Here is a 22,064-nt window from a genome sequence, read left to right as displayed (position 1 = left end):
TTCAGAGAGAGAAAGGGAGACGGAGAGAGATAGGCACATCAATGATGCCCGAGCTGGTCTGGCTCAGTGGCTAGAGCGTCGGCCTGTGGACTGAAGGCCCTCGGGTTCGATTCCTGCTCAAGGGCATGAACCTGGGTTGTTAGTTTGATCCCCAGCCCCGGTCCATCAGGGCTCGTGCAGGAGGCAACCAAGTGTGGAGACAACCAATCAATGAGTCTTTCCCACATCGACGTTTCTCTCTCACTCATGTTCTCCCCCACACACACACACTCCCTCCATGATCTCTCTCGCCCTCCTCTCTCCCTCCCACTCTAGAAATCAATGGGAAAAATATCCTCAGATGGGGATTAATTTTTTTCAATTCCCCTTTATTGTTGAAAGTATTACAGATGTCCCCCTTTTCTCCCCACTGACCCCCTCCACCCCACACCTTCTCCCCACCCCCACCCCCAGGCCTTCACTGCACTGTTGTCTGTGTCCATGGGTCATGCACATGTGCATGTAAGTTCTTGGGTTAATCTCTTCCCCCCAGCCTACCCCTTTCCCCCCGAGACCTGTCCGTCTGCCCCGTGCTTCCATGTCTCTGGACCTATTTTGTCTGTCTGTTTATTTTGTCCATGAGATCCCACATGGAAGTTAGATCACGTGACATTTGTCTTCCTCTGACTGGCTTACTTCATGTGGCATCCATTCTTTTCTTTTTTTAAAGATATATTTTATTGATTTTTTACAGAGAGGAAGGGAGAGGAATAGGGACTTAGAAACATCGATGAGAGAGAAACATCCATCAGCTGCCTCCTGAACACCTCCCACTGGGGATGTGCTCTCAACCAAGGTACATGCCCTTGACCGGAATCGAACCTGGGACCCTTCAGTCCACAGGCCAAGTCTAGCCACTGAGCCAAACCGGCCAGGGCAGGGCATCCATTCTTGTTGGAAGGCTCTTCCCTCGCAGACCTTCTGGGGCTCACCTGGGAGTCAGGCCGACAGCGTGCGGTTGGGGATCACTGGGGCCTCCCCGGCTCCTTGGTACCCACCCTTTCAGACCTAGCATCTGCCTGGGGCTGGGCGAGGCGGAGATGGGGCGCACTGGCCTCATGCTCCCCTGTGGGACACACACTCGTGTCACACAAAAATGGCAATCAGTCTGTTTCTCACACGTGTTCGGGGGAGGTGACTCAGGGCTGACCATGGAGGGGGTGTCAGTGAGCAGAGCTAGCCCAGCGTCCCCCCCCACAAACACAAGGTGGGGGGCCCCACAGCTTCCAACCTTCCCCAAAGCCCCGACCCTCCCGCCCTGTGAGAACTGGGGACCCCTCTCTGTGGCCACTTGAGTGGGAACCTCTGGCAACACTCCCTGCTGGTGCCGGGCACTAGTACTGCTCAGAGTTGCTGTCCTGTCTGTTCTTTCTTGTGGTTTCCTGTCTGTTTGGGGAACTTTCATTTCTCTTTTCCTACAAATGACTATCTCTACGTGGAGGGTGGCCCCAGACATGTATCCACACACTGTGAGTCACAATCAAGGGTCTATCCACTGAGCCAAACTGGCTAGGGCTAAAACACATTAAATTTTCAAAAGGGAGCTACCAGCTGGTACAGTGTGCACGCATTTTGGAGAGACACCCTGTATTTCAGAAATATCAGTCACCGGCCAGCGTGGCTCAGTGGTTGAGCATCGACTTATGAACCAGGAGGTCATGGTTCAATTCCCGGTCAGGGCACAGGCCTGGGTTGTGGGCTCGGCCCCAGTGTGGGGCCTGCAGGAGGCAGCCAATCCATGATTCTCTCTCATCGTGGATGTTTCTATCTCTCTCCCTCTCCCTCTCTGAAATCAATAAAAACATATTTTTAAAAAACAACTTTATCAGTGGTATTGATTGGTCTGCGAAGCAGACAAGGGCGCTGGTGTGGCTGCGATGAGCATTTGTCTTCACCGCAGGGCCTGACACCAAGGCCCTCTCACCTCATCACCTGGCCTGAACGTGAACAGGGTCTGGTTTCCTCCCATGAACCAGGAACCAGGCCACCTGCAACCCCTCTGACCCCAACAAGGACACAAACACAGGTCTCCTCCCCAAAGCACTCACACTGTAACAGCAGATGGCTCAATCCTGAAAACAAAAGGACGTATTTTAATAAATGTGGCCTTTATAATTATCTAAAGTGTGTGTATACATTTGGGGGGGGGGGGGGGACACCTATAGATAAGATGCTATTGTCCAGGGCACACAGGCAGGGGATGGGAGGTGAATCTACACTAATAAAAGAGTAACATGCTAATTGACCATACCTTTGTGATGCCCACCAGCCAATCAGGAGTGAGTATGCAAATTAACCCAACAAAGATGGTAGGTTAATTTGCATACACAGGCACCGAGCAGGGCGGGGGGGAGGCAGGGTGGGATGCTTATGCTCTCCCCATGGTGACGATGCAGATGTTCCTCACCACACCAGCCACTCTGGGCCTCTGGACAGCGTGGGAAGACAGAAAGGCAGCTCTGGCCAGAGCAAAGGCGGTGCCGGCAGCCAGAGGAAGGAAAGCCCATTCTTGCACAAATCTTCGTGCATCGGGCCTCAGTATTTACGTAAAGGTCATCTTTTTCTTAAAAAAAAATACACCTCTAACCTCTCAAAAAAGTCCCCTATAAGTTACATGCAGGACCCCAGAACGAGGAAGAGAATGCTGTCCGAGGCATGAGGAGCAGCAATGAGTCAGGCTTGTTCCCCAGGAAGGTGGGTAGATGCTGTTGAAAAAAAAAAAAAAAGGCTAGTCCAATGCCCACCCACAGAAAAGATAAATAGACCCAGGAGAAGAATCAGATTTCCTTTCTTACTTCCCTCTGTGCTCACTGTCACAGGGACACCGCCCTGAGCTGCACAGGGAGAGGGTGAGCATGTCCCTGCTGATCTGAGCTCTGCAGGCCACAGGGACCCACGTCTTCCTGAAGCGTCTCCAGGGCCCGGGTGGCACTGTCCATGGTGAGGACCCCAGGGAGGGGCTGATGGACGGGCTGAGGAGCAAGGAGACCCCATGGGGGAGGCTCTGACAGGGAAGGACGTGCCTTGGGTCACCTCACCTGCAAGGGGCGCCTCAGGAGGGTGTGGGTCTGTTTCCTGCTTCGCCGTGGAAACCACAGCCAGGCTGCTGGGAAGACCTGTTCCCCTTCCTTGGGGCTGCTGACGTGGCCACCATGACAACCACAAGACCAGAAGGGCCAGCCTCCCCGGGGCCACACCCTGTGCGTCTGTACTGACAGTGCCATGGGCTCCATCTGCACACTCGGGACCAGATCGGGAAGACGCCATGACCCCCACCCTCAGGGCCCTGCTCTGCCTCGGTGAGTTGGGAAGGAGGAGAGCCCTGGTCTGTCAGGACCCCAGGACTCAGGAGGCTCATGGGGAGGAGGGTGCTGCTCAGGGTTCAGGGCAAACCTCTCACAGGGACTCTCTTCTAGGGCTGAGTGTGGGCCTCAGGACAGCAGTGCAGGCAGGTGAGTCTCCCAGGTGTCCCAGGTCCCACACCTCCCTGGGGAGAAGGGCCAGCCTCCAGGTCCTTGGGGAAGGATCTGTGTGACAGATGGGGGACATCTGGGACCAAGAGTTGGGGACCAGGGGTGGGAATGTCCTGTGACCCAGCATCTGATTCCTTCCAGGGTCCCTCCCCAAGCCCACCCTCTGGGCTGAGCCAGGCCCTGTGACCCCCTGGGGGAGCCCCATGACCCTCTGGTGTCAGGGAACCCCAGGGGCTGAGGAGTACCGTCTGGATAAAGAGGGAAGCCCAGAATGGAAAATACAGGAGCCACAGGAGCCTGGGGAAAAGGCCAAGTTCTCTATCACACACATGACAGAGCTTGATGCATGGAGATATCACTGTTACTATCTCAGTCCTGATGGCTGGTCAGAGGCAAGTGACCCCCTGGAGCTGGTGGTGACAACAGGTGAGAGGACACTCAGGGGTCCCAGCCTCAGGCTCTGCCCTCAGGAAGGGGGTCTGCTCTCAGGGTGTCTCCCTCTCACAGCCCAGCCCTTGGGGGAATGAGGGAGGTGTGAGCCCATTTACCACGCTGCCTCCTCCTCTCCTAGGATCCTACAGCAAACCCAGCCTCTCAGCCCTGCCCAGCCCTGTCGTGACCTCAGGAGGGAATGTGACCCTCCAGTGTGGCTCAGGGGAGGGATTTGGCAGGTTCATTCTGACTAAGGAAGGAGATCACAGGATCTCTTGGACCCTGGACTCACAGCGACAGCCCAGTGGGCAGTTCCAGGCTCTGTTCCCTGTGGGCCCTGTGACCCCCAGCCACAGGTGGACATTCAGATGCTATGGCTGTTACAGGAGCAGGCCTCAGGTGTGGTCATACCCCAGTGACGCCCTGGATCTCCAGGTCTCAGGTGAGGAGCCCCGTCCTGTCCCCTCCTTGTTTCTATGTTTGGTTAAGGATCCTTCCCCGGGGGTCCCCAATGTAGGACCGGAGTGAGGGCTTCAGGAGAGGGTCATCCACAGGGGAATCCACCCCTCAAAGGGATGGATGGAGCACAGCAGGCCTTCTGCCCCCGCCCCTTCCTCATGTCCATCACCACATTCTCCAGGGACCCAGGGGCTGGGAGGGAGCACCCTGGGAGGGCCACAGGGAAGATCAGAAGACAAGTGTGAACAAAGACAGCATCTCTGGCTGGGGTGGGGGTGCTCTACTCCTCACCCTTCTCTTGTCTTTTCCCCAGGCCCCTCTGTGGACCCCAGCACCCTACGCCCAGAGCTCACCTCCAGGGCTGGTGAGTCCCTGGGGCCTCTTTGCTCTGGGGGAGCTCAGACCAACCCAGGCAGCTCTGAGAGCCTCTCAGAGGATGCAGCAGCCCCCCACATTCTCAGGGATGGGCTTGTTTCTGGGGACTGAGGCTGGTGGGGCAGTCACAGCGGAGGGCAATGTGGGGCCCAGCTTAGGGGAGAGCGGCTGGGTTTCAATGGGGAGAAGGCAGGGCCAGCTCCCACCTCCCCATCCTTGGCTTGTGATGCACAAACAGGTGGATCCACTGTCGGAGGCGGGGTCTCAGTGCTCCCTGGGATGGTGATTTTATTATTATTATTTTTTTAAATGTGCAATTCAGTGGTTTTTATTGCATTCAGAGTTGTACAATCTATAATCACCACTATTTAATTTTAGAACCTTTTCTTTGTCTTTATGTTTAAAAAAACATGCTCACCCCTAGCTGGTTTGACTCGGTGGATAAGAGTCTCGGCCTGCGTACTGAAGGGTCTTGAGTTCAATGCTACCTCAGTTGCAGGCTCCTACCTGGCCCGGGCCCTGGTCGGGGCACACGCAGTAGGCAATCAATCAACACATCGATGTTTCTGTCTTTCCCTGTCTCTTCCACTCTCTCTAAAAATCAACGGGAAAATATCCTCGGGTGAGGACTTAAAAAAACACACCAAATAGACATGCTGCGCTCAGCTTGCCCAGCAGCTCCTGACGAATGTGCAGGCACATGTTGCGCACACTCTACAGAAAGTATCTCGGTGGCTGGGCCGAGACACAGACAAGAAGGTGGGCATGGCCCTAGCCGGTTTAGCTCAGTAGAGTGAGCGTCAGCCTGTGGACTAAATGATCGGGATGGTGATTTTCGACGGGTCCCTTTCCCTCTGAGCCTCAGTGTCTCCCCAGGAGACAGAGGAGAACCCTGGCTCAGATCTCAAAGGACCTCTCAGCTCTGACCCTGCAGGTTGTGGCCCTTGTCTGCAGAAGGGCAGGATGGGCAATGTTGGGTGTTTGGGGTGTTAGGGAGCAACAGGCAATGACAGGGGTGCCATCCGGAGCGCTCTCCTACCAGCCTGTGGTGCGCAGCCTGTGATATCGAAGGAAAGACATCAAAATCGTTAACACGTCAGCCAGGGCTTGGAGACCGGGCTCTATGAAACGTAGATCCCAGCTCTGCTCCTCCCCGGCTGGGGGAGCTCGGACAAGACCCAGCTTCACTGTCTGTGGGCTGTGTCTCCCAGCATCTCCCATGCAGGTTTGCTAAGAGATTTAGGTGAGACCCTAGGAGTGGAAGCTCTCAGCCCACCCAGTGCCCAGGACATGGCAGATCCATCCTCATGTCCCCTCCCAGATCCACACTTGGAAGAGTCCAGGCAGGTCCTGCGTGGGAGTGCGGGGTATGCAGGACACAGGACAGATCCTAGCTGGACGTGGGGACTGGGGAGATCAGAGTCCATCCCACACAGTCCCATGTAGGTCCCCCACAGCCTCGGATGGGCTAGTAAGTGGGAATGACTGGGAAGATGCATTCAACTCCAGCTAAATGAGAGACCTGGGGCATATGGGGACCAGAGGGCAGGTCATTCCAATCAGAGAAGCAGTCCCCAGAGCCCAAACTGGGGTCTGTCTGAGGGTAGAGGGGGCAACATGATCAGAACAAAAGGGAACCCACAGTCCTGGGTTCAAATCCCAGCCCTGCCACTTCCAGGCTGGGTGTACTGGTGCATCCGATTTATCTCTCTGAGCCTCAGTTTCCTCCTTTGTGAAATGTATGGAGGGGGGTTAGCACTCACATGTTGCTTGATGATTATAAGGGTTAGTGTCGATTAATTCAAAGACCCCCTAAATGTGCCTCATGCACAGTAGGTGCTCAATTACATGGCATCATTGGCTCATTCATGCCTTCATTGTGTCCAAGGTCTCCCAATGTACCAGAAGGTTCTGATCGGGGTCTCTGTGACCTTCATCCTGCTTCTCTCCTCCCTCCTCCTCCTCCTCTTCCTCCTCAAGCATCGGAACAAATGCAGCAAGTCAGGTGAGTATAAGATGGGGAGACCTTGCCTAGCTGAGAGGACGCCCATGTAAGTACCGTTGTGACAGGAGGGATCTCGCGTGGAGGTAGCAGGGGTGCACCCAGAACCTGAGGGACCGTGCTGGCGATGGGGAGCCATGAGAAGGTGTCATTGTCAGCCTGCAGTGGGGAGCAGTGGGGAGTGGGCGTGGTGGTGAGGAATGGGGGTGGGGTGGAAGTGGTTGGGAGTTTCATGGCTGTGAGAAAACACGTAAATATATGGGTGAAATGCCTGTGAAGAATTTAAAAATGCGCAAAGACAGTTGGCTAGAAAAAAACACGAGGCGTTCCATTGGAATGGAAGATGTCAATATCGTTACCGAATGCGAGTTTGGTTGCCTGCCGTGATGGAGGCTGAGGCAGGTGAGACCTGTGCCGGTGAAAAGGTTAGATGTTTTATTCATGCGCAGACGATCCGAGAAGGTGGCGGACTCATGACCTAAAAACAACCATCTTAACGTCTCTGGTCAAGTCGGTGACTTTTTAAAGAAGAGGGAAGGGAAGTGGGGACATGTAGGCCGTGTTCTTGCTGGTTCCGACGAAGATCTTGGCAGCGGCATGCTGACGCTCTCAGTATCAGTCGGTCTGCTCCTTTCTGAACAGGAACTGGGACTGATGCAATGGACTAAAACAGAAGCTAACATAGAGGCTGTTAGGGGGGGGAGTGTTGTTCCTGTTTCTGTTCCAACGGCTTGTTTGTTTATTGGTTAGTGTTGTGGAGCGGATGCGAGTGAACGACCACTGGAGCCCAGACCACATTAAAATTTAGGGAGCCTTTATTAGCCGGGCGGCCGGGCGACCCGGCGACTGCTCTGCCATTCTCCACGCAGGGAGACCAGAGAGCAGCAGCGACCCTTTGTGTAGGACCGCTTTTAACCACATTAACCACATCCGGTTTTTGCAGAACAAGTAACCCAAGACAAAACAGTTTTTCCCAAGCAACGTCAGGATCATGCCAATGACGACCATGTTATTCACAGGGTCATCCTGTTCTTCAGAAAGCTGACAGTGTTCTGTGAAAGGAGGCTACATGCTGGGAAGGGGCCATGAGGCCATATCTCAAGGCCTGGCCTGGTGTCAGCACTGACATCTCCATCTGGGGCATAGTCCATGACCTCTCTGGAAGCATGCTCAAAAATTCCCACTCTCCAACAGTTAGTACAGTTAATTCTGGCTAGTACAATACTGCATAAAGATTATATGCTTTTCATTCTGTTACAGTATGACCTAATTACAAATTATATATCCTATTTAATATCCTATCAATAAAAGAGTAATATGCAAATTGATCACCACTCCAACACACAAGATGGCCGCCCCCATGTGGTCAAAGATGGCTGCCCCCATGTGGACACAAGATGGCCACCACATCATGGCCAGCACGGGAGGGCAGTTGTTGGTGATCAGGTCTGCAGGGGAGGGCAGTTGGGGGTGACCAGGCCAACAGGGGAGGGCAGTTGTAGGGGGGGGATGAGGCCTGCAGGAGAGGGCAGTTGGGGGTGACCAGGCCAGCAGGGGAGGGCAGTTAGGGGCAACCAGGCTGGCAAGGGAGGGCAGTTAGAGGTGACCAGGATGGCAGGGGAGGTCAGTTAAGGGTGACCAGACTGGCAGGGGAGGGAATTTAGGGAAATCGGGTTGGCAGGGGAGCAGTTAGGCATTGATCAGTCTGGCAGGGGAGTGATTAGGGGGTGATCAGGCTGGCAGGCAGAAGCAGTTAGGGGCAATCAGGCAGGCAGGCAGGCGAGTGGTTGGGAGCCAGCAGTCCTGGATTGTGAGAGGGAGGTCCCAGATTGGAGAGGGTGCAGGCTAGGAATAAGCACACCTATCATCCAGGCCTTAGCTTCTAAATACCATCCTCTATGAGAGAGCAGAGATGTAATAAGAACAGACTTAGACTGTAAAAATGTTCTTTCAGGTTCATGAAAATTTATTTAAATTAACCATGCAAGTTTGGGGTGCTTCCTTTTAACTTTGTTTACGTTGAATTCCAATGGACCAGGGTGGGGGGTCATAGCCTCTGAGATCTTAATGGAACCCCGGGGGTTGGATTCTGGGCTAGTTTGGAAGCTAATTTCCAACTTTGTACAGGTGCTTTAAACCTTGAAGCGAAGACCAGAGCACTGCAGAAAAGGTAATTTCTTCCCCAACCCCTCCCACCTCTACCTGTAGCTCCTTCAACACTGTCTAACACACCTGTCCTCCTTCCTCAGCTCCAGCTCCATGGCTGATGTCCAGGAGCAGAATTGTGGAGAAGGTGACGTCTTGGTGGGGCTTAGGGGAAGGAGGAGTTCTTGGGAAGGCTTCTGGGCTTAGGGGTGAGGAAGGATGAAAGTCCCAAATAGGTGTGGCCCCAGGCACATCCCTGCCCCTCACTGAACCTCAGTCTGCCCACCTAAATTTCAAGGAGTGTGTGCGATTGGGGGATTTCAGGAATCTTGCATGAGATAGGATCTTCTCATTCTTTAGATGCTTCCCTAAGAGAATCCCAACCTGAAGAGGACAAAAAGATGAACAGTCAGGTAAGATCCCTGTCCTGTCCAGGACACCCAGCAAAGACTTGTTAATACCCCCAGGGGAGCCACTCCAGGCTCAGGCAGGGGGTGGCCACCCTGCCTTCCGTCCTGTCAGAGAAATTCCTGGACATAGAGGACAGACACGTGGGAGAGGACAGGCAGATGGGCAGTCACGTGGGTCCTTTCTGCTCCCAGTGCCCTGGCTCCTCCCCATCCCAATCACCCAACTGCCTCTCGTTCTGCCCCCTCCAGGATACTCCATCTGAGGATGCCCAGGATGTGACCTATGCCCACCTGAATCACTTGACCCTCAAAGGAGAGACAACAGCACCCCCTTCCTCCCCGTCAGATCAGCCCCAGGTAGAGCCCAGCGTGTATGCTTCTCTGGCCATCCACTAGCCCAGGTGGGACTCAGAACCCACACTCCAGAGAGGGGAAATGCAGGGGCCCCAGAAGGCATAGGCGCTGCCCCCATGGACACTCAGCTACTGACCCGAGCCTGGGGACGTTAGGTAAGCAAGCAGGATGTCACGAGACCTCAGACGGCACCTGATTCTGCAGAAGAAGATAAAGAGGAGCTCTGTATATTTAGAAACAGAGCAATACACTTCTACGTAACCAGGGATCGAGAGAAGAAAATCACAAATGCAGATAAACCTTTTTTTATTATTTAAAAGACACTGTGGCTCATATTCTTCCTTGAATGGTCATGCACATGTTACACATCAACTGGGAAAATTAAGTGCCTAAATGGAGTTACTAGAAAGAGAAGAAGGCCTGACATTCAGCCACCTGGGTGAGCATTTAAAGAAGTCAATAACAAATGCATCCCACCACAGTGGATGAAAGGATATAAAAATTATAAGAACATATATTTATATGGAAAAGAATGAAAAAAGAGAGAAATCAATTGTGTTCATCTTCCCCAGGGCTGCCATTACAAAGGACCATAGTCTGGGTAGAGCAGAAAACAACGGAAATCCATTCTCCCATTGTTCTGGAGGTTGCAAGTCAGATCAAGGTGCCAGGAGAGTTGGTATCCTCTATGGCCTCTCTCCTTGGGTGTGAATGGCTGCCTTCTTGCTTCTGCTTACATGGTCTTTCCTTGGTGTGTGTGTGAAGGGGAGAGGGAGAGAGAGTGAGCCCTGGTGTGTCTCTTCTTTTGACACTAGCATATCTGATCAGGGTCCCACTTTTATGATCTCATTGAACCCTAATTACTTCCTCATAAGCCTTATCTCCACATACAGCCACAGGCGGGCATTTAAGGGCTTTCCCATGAATTTTGAAAGGGGAGGACATCAACATTCAGTCCACAACATTCGGAACTCCCTCCCCTACGCCCCCCCCCCCCCGCCCCAATTTCATGTCCTTCATCCACGCAAAATACTAGTACATTCATTCCAGGTCTATAGTGATCCAAAGCTCCACTCATTCCAGCATCAACTATCAAGATGAAAATTCAAAGTCTCATCTACCTATTATCTACGTCAAGCGTGGGTGAGACTCAGGATAGGACTCCTTTTAAGGAAGAATCCCTCTGCAGTCATGAACCTGTGACCGAGACAAGTTCCAAAATGCACCGCTGTGGCAGATGTAGGAGAGATATTCCTGTTCCAAAAGGGAAACATCGGAAAGACAAGCTTGACGGGTTCCAAGCACTTTCAACATCCAGCAAGGCAACCATTCATTAGATCATTTTTGTCTCTATTGAGTTCAATTTTTACAAATTTCATTTTTCAGTTACAGTTTACATTCAGTATTAGTTTGTATTAGTTTCAGCATAGTGGTCAGATGAGATGTTCTGCCCTCTAAAACATGGGGTGGCAGTGTCACCTCCATGGTTCAGCTGGGTGACATGCTACCTTCACCTCCCTGTGGGGACCATCTGCCCTGTTGAAACCAAGGAAGTGGTTCTAACTTTGAAGTCAATGAGCAGCCCTGATCACCTCTGAATTGCCTTTGAGGTCATTCTTTCCTTTTCTTGAAGAACAACAGTGTTACAGGATGGGATCTGGGCCCAGAGCCAGCCTACCTTGGGCCGACCGGTAGTGTGTGGGTTCTTGACTCCACGCAGGAAAAAATGTCACAACACAAGTCTAGGTGCTTTTGAGAGTAAGTTCATTAAAGCCGGGCACAGTGAAATACAGACAGGACTTAAGGTAGAAGAAGCAACAGGAGAGAGGACGTTAGAGAACAAGGGGGTCTTGGAGACAGGTTCAGGGGGTAAGCTCAGGATGAGCTGCCACTGCCCACTGCTCCCCTGGTTGCACGTTTCCCGGGGTCCCTTAGAATTTAAGAGAAAAACAGCAGAGATAACAGGGTGTGGGTGTGCTCTAACAAGAGAGCGTGAGCTCGGTCCTCTGTCTTGAGGCTTTTTATCTCTCTTTGGCAGGCTGGACTCCGAGGGGAGGTCTCAGGGGAAGGTCTCAACAGAATATTCATTAGCTTTTTCAGGTGTGTCCTTCAATATGTTGATTCAGCAAAATGTGCATAGAGAGGGTAGAGCAGAAAACAACGGAAATCCATTCTCCCATTGTACTGGAGGTTGCAAGTCAGATCAAGGTGCCAGGAGAGTTACTTTCTGGTTCATTTCGGGTTTTTTTTGTTGTTTTTTTTCGTTTTTAAAGAACATCATTGTTAGGGTCACTGAAGGAGGATGTACAAGGTCAAAGAGGTAAAGAATTATTAGCGGCCCAGTGCATGAAATTTGTGCAAGGGGCTTGTCCCTTGCAGCCTCGGTGGCTTGCCTCAGCCCTTGCAGCCCCAGCTTCATCCGGAAGGTCGTCTGGAAGGACATCTAGAAGGTTGTTCAGCTGTCTGGTCTAATTAGCATATTACCCTTTTTATTATTATAGATTAGGTAATCTGTAAACCAGATGGGCTGAACCTCCCAATGGCGCCAACACCCAGGGATGGGGAGTCAGATATTTTAAATGACTCTAGGAGGGCTTTTTCAAGGAATTCTCCGGACAGGTCCGGATTCTGGGAAAGTCTGAAGGGGAAAAGTACTGGTCTTAGCAAATGGAGTGTGATTTTAAAGGTCAGTTCCCAGGGGAGGAGGTATAGATTCAATTATTTAACCAGACCTAACATTCCAGCCTTTCTGTTTTATGGAATAAGGACGGAGGTCATCTCTTTCATAGTTACTTCCTGCTGAGGGGACATCAAGATCGTAGGGGGATGGACTGTGATTATAGTCGGCTAGAACACTGTATACATTGCTCATGGTTGGAGTGGGGGGTTGAAGCAGCATGATTTTCCTGAGAGACTGGTTGGTGAAGACCAGAAAGCAGTCCTGATGAGTTACTTGGGAGGTAAAAGCTGGTCCTGAGGCAGCCACAGTGTCACTTGTCTGGTTTTGCTGCTTTTCTGGGCCTGGAGCTGAAATACAACTGAGGCCTAGATGTTATCTTCAGGGAAGAAAAGATAACATCTAGGGATGTTAGTCAGGGAGTCTAAACTGCCTGACTAGTAATACGAAAGGGGAAGGAGGGGTAAGTTGCTTGTTTTCCTAGTTTTGCCCCTTGCTAGGCATCTGGAGCTTTCTTCCCTGATGAGTTTCTGTACCTAGCCCATCATCCTTGCTCTGGGGGTTTAACATTCTGGGGGTCTGTCTAACATTTTTCTCCTCAAGGATTTTTGGCACTGAATTCTTTCAGGGGAAAGGGAGGGGGGCAGTGCACAGGGTCTCTTCTATAGCTGCTTCCTGCTGAAAGGGGGCAATGTTTTCCTTCAGAGCCAAAAATCCTTGCTCTCTGTCAGAGGGACGATGAGGCCCAGGCTCAAAAGGAGGTTGTGATGGTGTGTAGGGGTGGTATTTCCTGCGGACAAGTAGGGCTTGTAATCTGGTGGAGACCATCTGTTTTATAAATGTTAATATTGTTGGGGCAAAAGCTAGAAAAAAAATAATTATGACAAATGGTCTGGTGGAAGGAAAGAGACATTAGTTTGGGGGGCTGTAGCCAACTATTTAAGAAAACTAGATAAGTGTAGGGTTTAGTTTGGTCTTAGATTCCATGTAGAATTTTTAAAAATAAAGAGCAAATAATATGCAAGATTTATAACATTGCACATGGCTCATTGAAGTTTGTATTGAGTGCTGGACGCAATTCACAAGCACCTCAATGTGTGGATCACAAACATTTGGAGTACTACTGCCAGCTGCCTTCCATAGGGAAAATTACTCTAGGCTTGCCCAGCGTCGCTGACAGGATACCTGCTACTCCTGAGAATTTCCTGTTTGAACTCAGCTCTGAATCTTTGCAAGTTCCTTCCTAGAACAGATTGAAATTTCTAGAACATTATTTTTAAAACTAGTGGCCCGGTGCACAGATTCCTGCACATTGAAAGGAAATTAATTATAGAAGGTGGCCAGGGGGGCGGGGCTGGCTAAGACAGGCCAGACATGCCCTAGAGCCAACCTCCCTCTGTCCCTCCCCAGCCGGCTGCACCTGGGGGCGGGGTACGCTGCTGCTTGAAAGGCATCTTTGGAGGGAGTGGAGTCCCTCTGGCAGCAGAGGATTCGGAGGTAAGCCCAAGGCAAGCTGCCGCTGGAGACTGGTCTCTGAGTAGCAAACTTGGGATGACCTGTGGAACCCTCCTGGGTTTCAGCACCAAATGTTAGGGTCGCTGAAGGAGGAACACAGAAGGCCAAAACAGGTAAAGAACTATGAATTTATTAGGTCATCTGTAAAGCAGATGGGCTGAGCCTCAAATTGGCATCAGCACCCAGGGACAGAGAGTCATAGGTTTTAAAGGACTCTAGGTGGGCTTTTTCAGTGGGGAATTCTCTGGGCGGGTCTGGATTCCGGTCCTTAGGGAAAGGATACTGGTCTTAGCAAACAGAATGTGGTGTAAGCGAAAGGGAATGTCGGTTGTGAAGTGGTCTAAAGGTCATTTCCCAAGGGTGGGGGTATCGATTCTATTATTTGATCAGACCTAACAGTCATCAAGAACATCATTGAAGGGGAACAGGGACTGAGGCCACTCTGCCCCAGGATGGTCTGGAGTGTGTAAAGCTTTTACTCCTAAGTGTCCTTGGCTAGAGAAGATTCATTAGCAGACTGTCAATTGCTCAAATCCTTTGGCCTTGTTTAATATTTTGTGTCGGTTTCCCTCATTCCACTTGTCAAGGAATCTCCCTTGCTTCTTACTATCCTGCCACCATAGCTCACGTTTGCAGACAGATAACTGTATTATCTCACCCTATAGTGTCCGAACAGTGTTTCTGCTCCTACAATCACATCATCTCTTTAGCAACCGACAGTCCATCCCCGCCTGTTCGGTTCTCCCCCAAACCCACTCTCATCTGTAGCAATAGGAACAGCCAAGAATTTTCCAAGTCATTACGTTGTGCATCCTTTGGCTTCGCAGTTCATTCTTCAACTTGTCTCTCTCCTCTCAAATGCGACCATGAGCATTCGGAAGGACTCAGGCCACACACCACCATTTTGCTTAGGAATCTCTTCAGCTAAATATACAGTTTTATGGCTCCCACGTTCTACCTTCTAGAAGCATCAGAACACAGTTCATCCAAGATATTTTCCCCTTTATAACAATGATAAACTCTTCTCCATTATCTAAGACTGTATTTACCATTTCTGTCTGAGGACTCACCGAAATGGATATTACCGTCCATAGTCGTACCAAGATTCCGTTCACCATTCATCATGCATTCTCCGAGAAGGTGAGGGCTTTCTCTCCACGTCTCTGAGCCCTCACCAAAATGACCATGAGGTCCATGTATCTGTAAGGTCTGATCAAATAATTGAATCCATACCCCTTCCCCCAGAAACTGACCTTTAGACCACTTCACAACCGACATTCCCTTTTGCTTAAACCACATATCACTTGCTAAGACCACATTCCACGTGCTAAGACCATTCTCTTTCCCCCTCTGGATCTGCCCAGAGAATCCTCTGCCCAGGAAAAGCCCACTAGAGTCCTTTAAAATCTCTGACTTTCTGTCCCTGGGTGCTAGCACTATTTTGGGGCTCAGCCCATTTGGCCAACTAAATTCACAATTCCTTATCACTTTTGGCCTTGCATGTTATTCCTTTGGCAATTCTAACAGTATCCCCAGCAGTCCATTCACAGTACCTAGACTTTTTCTCACATGCACCTCAAGTCTCCTTCAACCTCTTCTCATTGCCAGCTCCAAACCTGCTTCCAGGTCTTGGTAGCAAATTTTATATTATTCTGCTCAGGCTCCTCTAACAAAATATCATAGACTGAGAGGTTTAAGCAACAGAAATTTATTTGTTTATTGTTCTGGAGCATGGAAATCCCAGATCAAGGAGCCAGAATGGTCGGTGCCCCATAGGGACTGTTCCTGGGCTTCCAGACAACCCCTTCATCCTGTGTGTTCTAATGGCTTTTCCTTGGTGTGGGAACATGGAGAGAAACAGAATGATATCCAATTTACCTGCTTTCAAGGCAAATGATCTTATCAAATCAAGACCTTATTACCTTATTTAACCTACTTTCCTAGAGGCCCCACTTTCCCAAATACAGTTTACACTGTGGGGTTAGGGCTTCAGCATATGAATTTGTGGGGATACAGGCATTCAGTAGCATTAATAATGCCCAAAACATTTATTATTGAATATTCTTAAAATGTATAGAATCCAGTAGCACTGAATAAGAAACAGAGATATGGCACTGAGAACCTACATAAGTAATGAAATGAGACATCACTACAGATCCCACAGACTTCTCTAGTGTCAACTTAAATACAAGCTCCAATGACCAAAACTTTGAGGTGATTTGGGAACAGAAGAGGAATTACAATTCGGGACATGAAAACTGTACACACTATAGGGGAGTTAGTTCTCTGAGGATTTGAGGCAGTCTGTATTTATGGGCAAGAAATTCAAGGAGGTGGTGGGAAACTATAGTCCAAGGGGCAACTTCATTGTTGAAGATTCGGAGAAACTCGTGGTGGATGCCCATAGGTTGAAAGTGTTTCCGTTTTCTGTAGATCAGGCATTTATGGGGAATCACTCTTTCAGTCCTTAAAGTTAGTTCACCACAGAACCCATATGTGAGACTCTCCATTTCATACCCTCCAGTTCTATTTTAGAATGAAATCTTTTTCACAATACAGTCAAAGCTCAGTTCTCCAAGATCTGCCATCTCAAACAATTCAATTCTCCAAGTTGTTCAGGGGAAAAATGTCTCAGTTGTGGAACCAAGTTTCTGTTTTTGACCTGACAATGCTTTCATGCTGATACCTCAGCATGACAAAAGGCATTTCTCAGGCAACAAACAGAGGAAAGAATGCTTTTTTTCCTGGGGGTGGGGGGTGGGTGGGGGGTGGAAGGGCGGGATTGGCCATTAGCACAATTTTAAAACTTGAAGAGGCCATCAAGAATGCTAATGTTGATACAGGGTGAAAGAGACAATGACCACAGGCAATGGAAGAGATTAAAAACAAAAAAACAAAAAACTGGTGTTGATTTGGATAAAAGAAAAGCAATTAGCCACTGACAGCATTTGGAGGCAGTAATATTTGAACACCTAAAAGACAACCCTAGAATGCATGCTGAAAGTGATTCATTTCATTTAAGGCTGGTAAGGGGTGGTTTGATGCCTTTAAAAAGACAAGTGTTTGTTTATTGATTAAACAGTACATTAGATATGTTCTGTTCTTAAGAAAGGTTAGAACGGAATCATTCGGGAGGGGGTCTGGAACAGATTAATTCAATTTACATTATTTATAATGGTGGTGGTGGTGGGGGGTGGGGTGGGGGGAGAGATCCCATTTTCGAACAAATGGCTTTTCAAACTGCCTTTCACAGCAAATTAAGAACCGAAGTTTGCCTGGCTGGCATGGCTCAGTGGTTGAGTGTCGACCTATGAACCAGGAAGTCACAGTTCCATTCCCAGTCAAGCCACATGCCTGGGTTGCAGGCTCCATCCCCAGTGGGGGTGTGTGTAGGAGGCAGCCCATCAATGATTCTCTCTCATCACTAATATTTCTATCTCTCTCTCCCTCTCCATCTCTGAAATCAATAAAAATCCTATATAATAAAAGGCTAATATGCAAATCAACTGAACTGCAGACGACCAGTTGCTATGATGCGCACTGACCACCAGGGGGCAGACGCTCTCTATCTCTATCTCTATCTCTATCTCTATCTCTATCTCACTTACCATCCCTCTTCCCTTTCTACTCTTTCTAAAAGCAATGGAAAAAATATCTTCAGGTGAGGATTAACAACAACACAAAAGATTAAATTTCTTCGACAAATCAAAGCTCTAGCCCAAATTACGGTCCTTTAATGTCTAGGACAAGCCATGGTCCCAGGAGGACAGCTCTGCCCAAAGAACAAGGAGCCCTGAGGGGCAAAATGACCCTGAGGCTTATTTCCTGGAAGGAGGGGCTGGAGGATGTCTCTGAGAAAAAAGGGAAGTTCATGAAGAAACATGTGAGAGAAAAAGGACCTACAATCTGGGGCCATGGAAGGGTCTTGTTTCCTTCCCTTATTTCCCTGTATTTCCCTCTGTGCTCATTGTCACAGTGACATCGCCCTGAGCTGCACAGGGAGAGGGTGAGCGTGTCCCTGCTGATCTGAGCTCTGCAGCCACAGGGACCACGTCTTCCTGAAGCGTCTCCAGGCCCAGGTGGCACTTTTCATGGTGAGGACCCCAGGGAGGGGCTGATGGACGGGCTGAGGAGGAAGGAGACCCCGTGGGGGAGGCTCTGACAGGGAAGGACGTGCCCTGGGCCACCTCACCTGCAAGGGGCAGCTCAGGAGGCTCCGGGTCTGTTTCCTGCTTCACCTTGAAAATGAGGGTCAGGCTGCTAGAGAGGCTGTGCCCTCACCTGCAGGCTGCTGACATGAGAGTCCCGTAACAGACAGGACCAGCCAACAAGTGACCACCACCCGTGCATCTGTCCATCCTGCTGGCCCTGCGATCTCCTCCATCTGCTCAGCTGAGGCCACAGGGAGAAGACGCCATGACCCCCACCCTCAGGGCCCTGATCTGCCTCGGTGAGATGGGAGGGGGAGGGGAGCCCTGGTCTGTCAGGACCCCAGGACTCAGAAGGCTCATGGGGAGGAGGGAACTGCTCAGGGTTCAAGGCAAATCTCTCACAGGGACTCTCTTCCAGGGCTGAGTGTGGGCCTCAGGACCCAAGTGGAGGCAGGTAAGTCTCCCCAGGTATCCCAGGTCCCATTCCTCACTGGGACAAGGGACCTCTCCCAAGGCAGCAGAAGCAGGATCTCTCTGACAGATGGGGGGCATCCAGGACCGAGACCTGGGATCAGGCATGGGAATGTCCTGTGATCCAGCTTCTGATTCCTTCCAGAGACCTTCCCCAAGCCCACCCTATGGGCTGAGCCAGGCCCTGTGATCCCCCGGGGGAGCCCCGTAACCATCTGGTGTCAGGGAACCCCAGGGGCTGAGGAGTACCGTCTGGATAAAGAGGGAAGCCCAGCACCATGGAAAATACAGAAGCCACAGGAGACTGGGGACAAGGTCAACTTCTCCATCACACACATGACAGAGTATAATGCAGGGAGACATCGCTGTTACTATCGCAGCCCTGCTGGCTGGTCAGAGCGCAGTGACCCCCTGGAGCTGGTGGTGACAGGTGAGAGGACACTCAGGGGTCCCAGCCTCAGGCTCTGCCCTCAGGAAGGGGCTCCGCTCTCAGGGTGTCTCCCTCTCACAACCCAGCCCTGGGTGACATGAGGGAGGTGTGAGCCCATTTAACACGCTGCCTCCTCCTCTCCTAGGATTCTACAGCAAACCCAGCCTCTCAGCCCTGCCCAGCCCTGTGGTGACCTCAGGAGGGAATGTCACCCTCCAGTGTGGCTCAGGGCAGGGATTTCACAGGTTCATTCTGACTAAGGAAGGAGATCACAGGCTCTCCTGGACCCTGGACTCACAGCGACAGCACAGTGGTCAGTACCAGGCCCTGTTCCCTGTGGGCCCTGTGACCCCCAACCACAAGTGGACCTTCAGATGCTATGGCTGTTCCAGGTACAGCCCCCAGGTGTGGTCACACCCCAGTGATTCCCTGGAGCTCCTGGTCTCAGGTGAGCAGCCCTGTCCTGTCCTCTCTGGGCTCCAAGGTCATCTCTGTCTCTGTTCCCAGCAACATCTGAGATGTGATGGAAGTAGTGGGAGCACTGGGTGGTTCCACGGAGGAAGGTCATCTATGAAAGTGTGGACACAGGCGGGACCTCCCTCTCCTGGGGTAGCTGGGCCCTTCAGTCTCAGCCAGGCCTGAGGAAGGGAGGAGGTGGCACTACTCCAGTTAAGCTAAGAGAAAGTGAGATTTGATTGAAGTGACCAGACAGAGGCCCTGCCCCCTGACTTCTGGTGGCTCCACCTCAGACCTGAGCATCACTCTTCCCAGGGGGACATCCCACAGGCGGGACCCCGGGAAATGGGGCTGAGTGTGTGGGCTCAGCTGTCCTGGGAGGTGAAGTCTGAGAATCTTTTCCCTCTGAACCAGGGGCTGCCTGCCATGACCTGCAGGGGCGCTTTCATGCCTGACTTCCTGGGGCACCTGACACCTGGCTTGTCCCAGACCTGCTCCAGGTGCAGCCTCTCTGGGCCTGTCCTGCTGCTCCCAGTCACTGTGACCTCGTAGGGATTGAAAAGCTCAGGGAGACAGGGGGCAGGTACACTGAGCAGCCACCAGGCCTGGGGCTCAGCTCAGCAAGAGGAGCCACAATGTTATGGAGACACCAAAGATGTGCAAACTCCCACTTAGCATCTCAGCTCCTCCTGGTTCCACACAGAATCTGTGGGGTTTCCCACTAAAAGCCATAGTTCACCTGGCGCCCGGTCCCTAAGCAGGGTGGAGAGTGTGTGGAGTAGAAGATGGAGAGGGGCAGCTTTTGGCGCCCAGGCCTGGTTTGTAACACAGGGACGATGGTTGGGCTGATGGGGGAGCAGAGGCCAGGAGAGGTGGAGAGAGGACGGGGGACATTCCCTCAGCTGCTCATTTCCAGAGCCCCTTGGGTGGAATCCCTCACCACACAGGTGGGGGCCCTGAGCTTCTGAGGGCAGGACAGGTGGCTGCTCTGGCCAAGGTGGCACCTGCTGTGGGCGACGGTGCCGTCCCCACTGGACACCCTGCTGTAGTGAGAAGTGTCCCCACATGTGGGAACCACTCTGCAAGGCCCTGTTCCTCCTGGAGGCCTCCAGGCCCTCAGTGCTCACCTGAGACTCGGGGTGACCATGGAGGGCTCATGAGGAAATCGGGGCTCCTGCTTAGACACTGTGAGAAATTCATGTTTGCTCTCTGCATTTTCTGTGCGCACCTCTCTGTTATTGCTCATTTCCTGGGAACTTGTAGGCAACAGTTGCATATATCAGTTTAACCTGCAAACATTTATGACTTCAAAAACATGGATTTATTCTTATTTTAATTGGGATTATATTTCTATGTATTTAAAAAATCTATGTATTTATGATGAAGAATAACTTTTGTCAACAGGAAGTTTCTTATAATAGATGGTTCAAAAAGTTAATTTTAAAAAATATCTTTTTATCGATTTCAGAGAGGAAGGGAATGGGAGAGAGATATAAAAACATCAGTGGTGAGAGAGAATCATTGATCTGCTGCCTCCTGCATGCCCCACACAAGGGATTGAGCCCACAACCTAGGCATGTGCCCTGACCAGGAATCTAACCATGACCTCCAAGTTCATAGGTGGACACTCAAACACTGAGCTATACCATCTGGGCTCAAAATGTTAATTTTTGACTTCAGATGCACTTTTCAGTTTTATTTATAAAATTGTCCTCACTCGTAGCTCACGAATTGCTCGAGGTCTACATACATACATGCATGTATATTTGAAACCAACCCATGGATCCTGGGTCCTCAACTGTTGCATAATATAAGCTCTTATACCCAGATGAGTTAGCTTCCATGGTACAGAATTTCACAATGAGCAGAGAGGTCAGAATAACTAATTATGGCCCTGGCTGTGGTTGTCTAGTGGTTAGAGCATTGGCCCAAGCATCATAGGGCCGTGGGTTTGAATCCCAGTCAAGGGTCACAGGCTTGATCCTCAGCCCCTGTCAAGTCCTGTGCAGGAGGCAACCAATCGATGTGTCTCTCTCACATTTCTCTCTCTCTCTGTCTCTCTGTCTCTCTCTCTCTCCCCTTGCCCCTGCCTTCCTCCACTCCAATCTCTCTGAACATCAATGGAAAAAATATCCTCCATTGAGGATTTAAAATAAATAAACAAACAAACAGTAGATATTGTTTCTAATGAGAAGCATATTTCTCTCCCATCCTGAATTCTCTGGGCAAAGCCAAAGTGCTCCACAGTGACTCAGAAGCAAAGTCTAAACTCACAATTTCCAGGGAGCCTGAAAGAATCCATGAAAGCAGGCAGGACCCTTCTCCAGCAGAGGAAGGGTTCATGGAGGGCCTGCTAGCAGTTAGATCATGAGAAGGGGAGAGTGATGGGGACCCTGGGCGTGAGTGGCATCAACTCCTCACACAGCCCCACTCCTTTCTGGTTCTCAGGAGCAGCCGACACCACCAGCCCCTCACAGAACAACTCAGACCCCACGAGTGGTGAGTAGGAGACACTCTCAGTTATGGGCTCAGCACAGAGGGTCATGTCCTGTCAAGGGGAGGTGGTGCCCTGGGTGGACTCCCAGCCACAGCCCAGTAGTCAGTCCCAGGCCCTGTTCTCTGTGGGCCCAGTGACCTCCAGTCACATGTGGAGGTTCAGATGCTATGGCTGTTCC

General features: G+C 50.9%; 1 protein-coding gene across 6 annotated transcripts in view; it reads left to right on the top strand.

Moving 5' to 3' along the window:
- Positions 1-22,064, top strand: part of LOC103303414 (leukocyte immunoglobulin-like receptor subfamily A member 6) — a 34,979-nt gene that overhangs the window by 8,521 nt on the left and 4,394 nt on the right. The window contains exons 1-9 of one of the 6 annotated variants that reach the window (XM_054710357.1): positions 3,242-3,338; positions 3,654-3,938; positions 4,084-4,386; positions 4,717-4,767; positions 6,667-6,783; positions 8,908-8,950; positions 9,030-9,073; positions 9,286-9,338; positions 9,585-10,012. In XM_054710357.1, the coding sequence (XP_054566332.1) occupies positions 3,305-3,338; positions 3,654-3,938; positions 4,084-4,386; positions 4,717-4,767; positions 6,667-6,783; positions 8,908-8,950; positions 9,030-9,073; positions 9,286-9,338; positions 9,585-9,731 (1,077 nt within the window). In that variant the 5' untranslated portion in view covers positions 3,242-3,304 and the 3' untranslated portion in view covers positions 9,732-10,012. Of the gene's footprint in view, positions 1-3,241; positions 3,339-3,653; positions 3,939-4,083; positions 4,387-4,716; positions 4,768-6,666; positions 6,784-8,907; positions 8,951-9,029; positions 9,074-9,285; positions 9,339-9,584; positions 18,332-18,450; positions 18,501-18,648; positions 18,934-19,078; positions 19,382-22,064 lie in introns of those variants that run through there. The other 5 variants (XM_054710356.1, XM_054710353.1, XM_054710352.1 and 2 more) reach the window with 5 other exon arrangements.

This window comes from Eptesicus fuscus, chromosome 21 (assembly GCF_027574615.1).
Source record: "Eptesicus fuscus isolate TK198812 chromosome 21, DD_ASM_mEF_20220401, whole genome shotgun sequence".
NCBI classification, from domain to species: Eukaryota; Metazoa; Chordata; class Mammalia; order Chiroptera; family Vespertilionidae; genus Eptesicus; species Eptesicus fuscus.
Note: the sequence above shows the minus strand (reverse complement) of the source record. Positions and strands in the feature narration are given on the sequence as shown.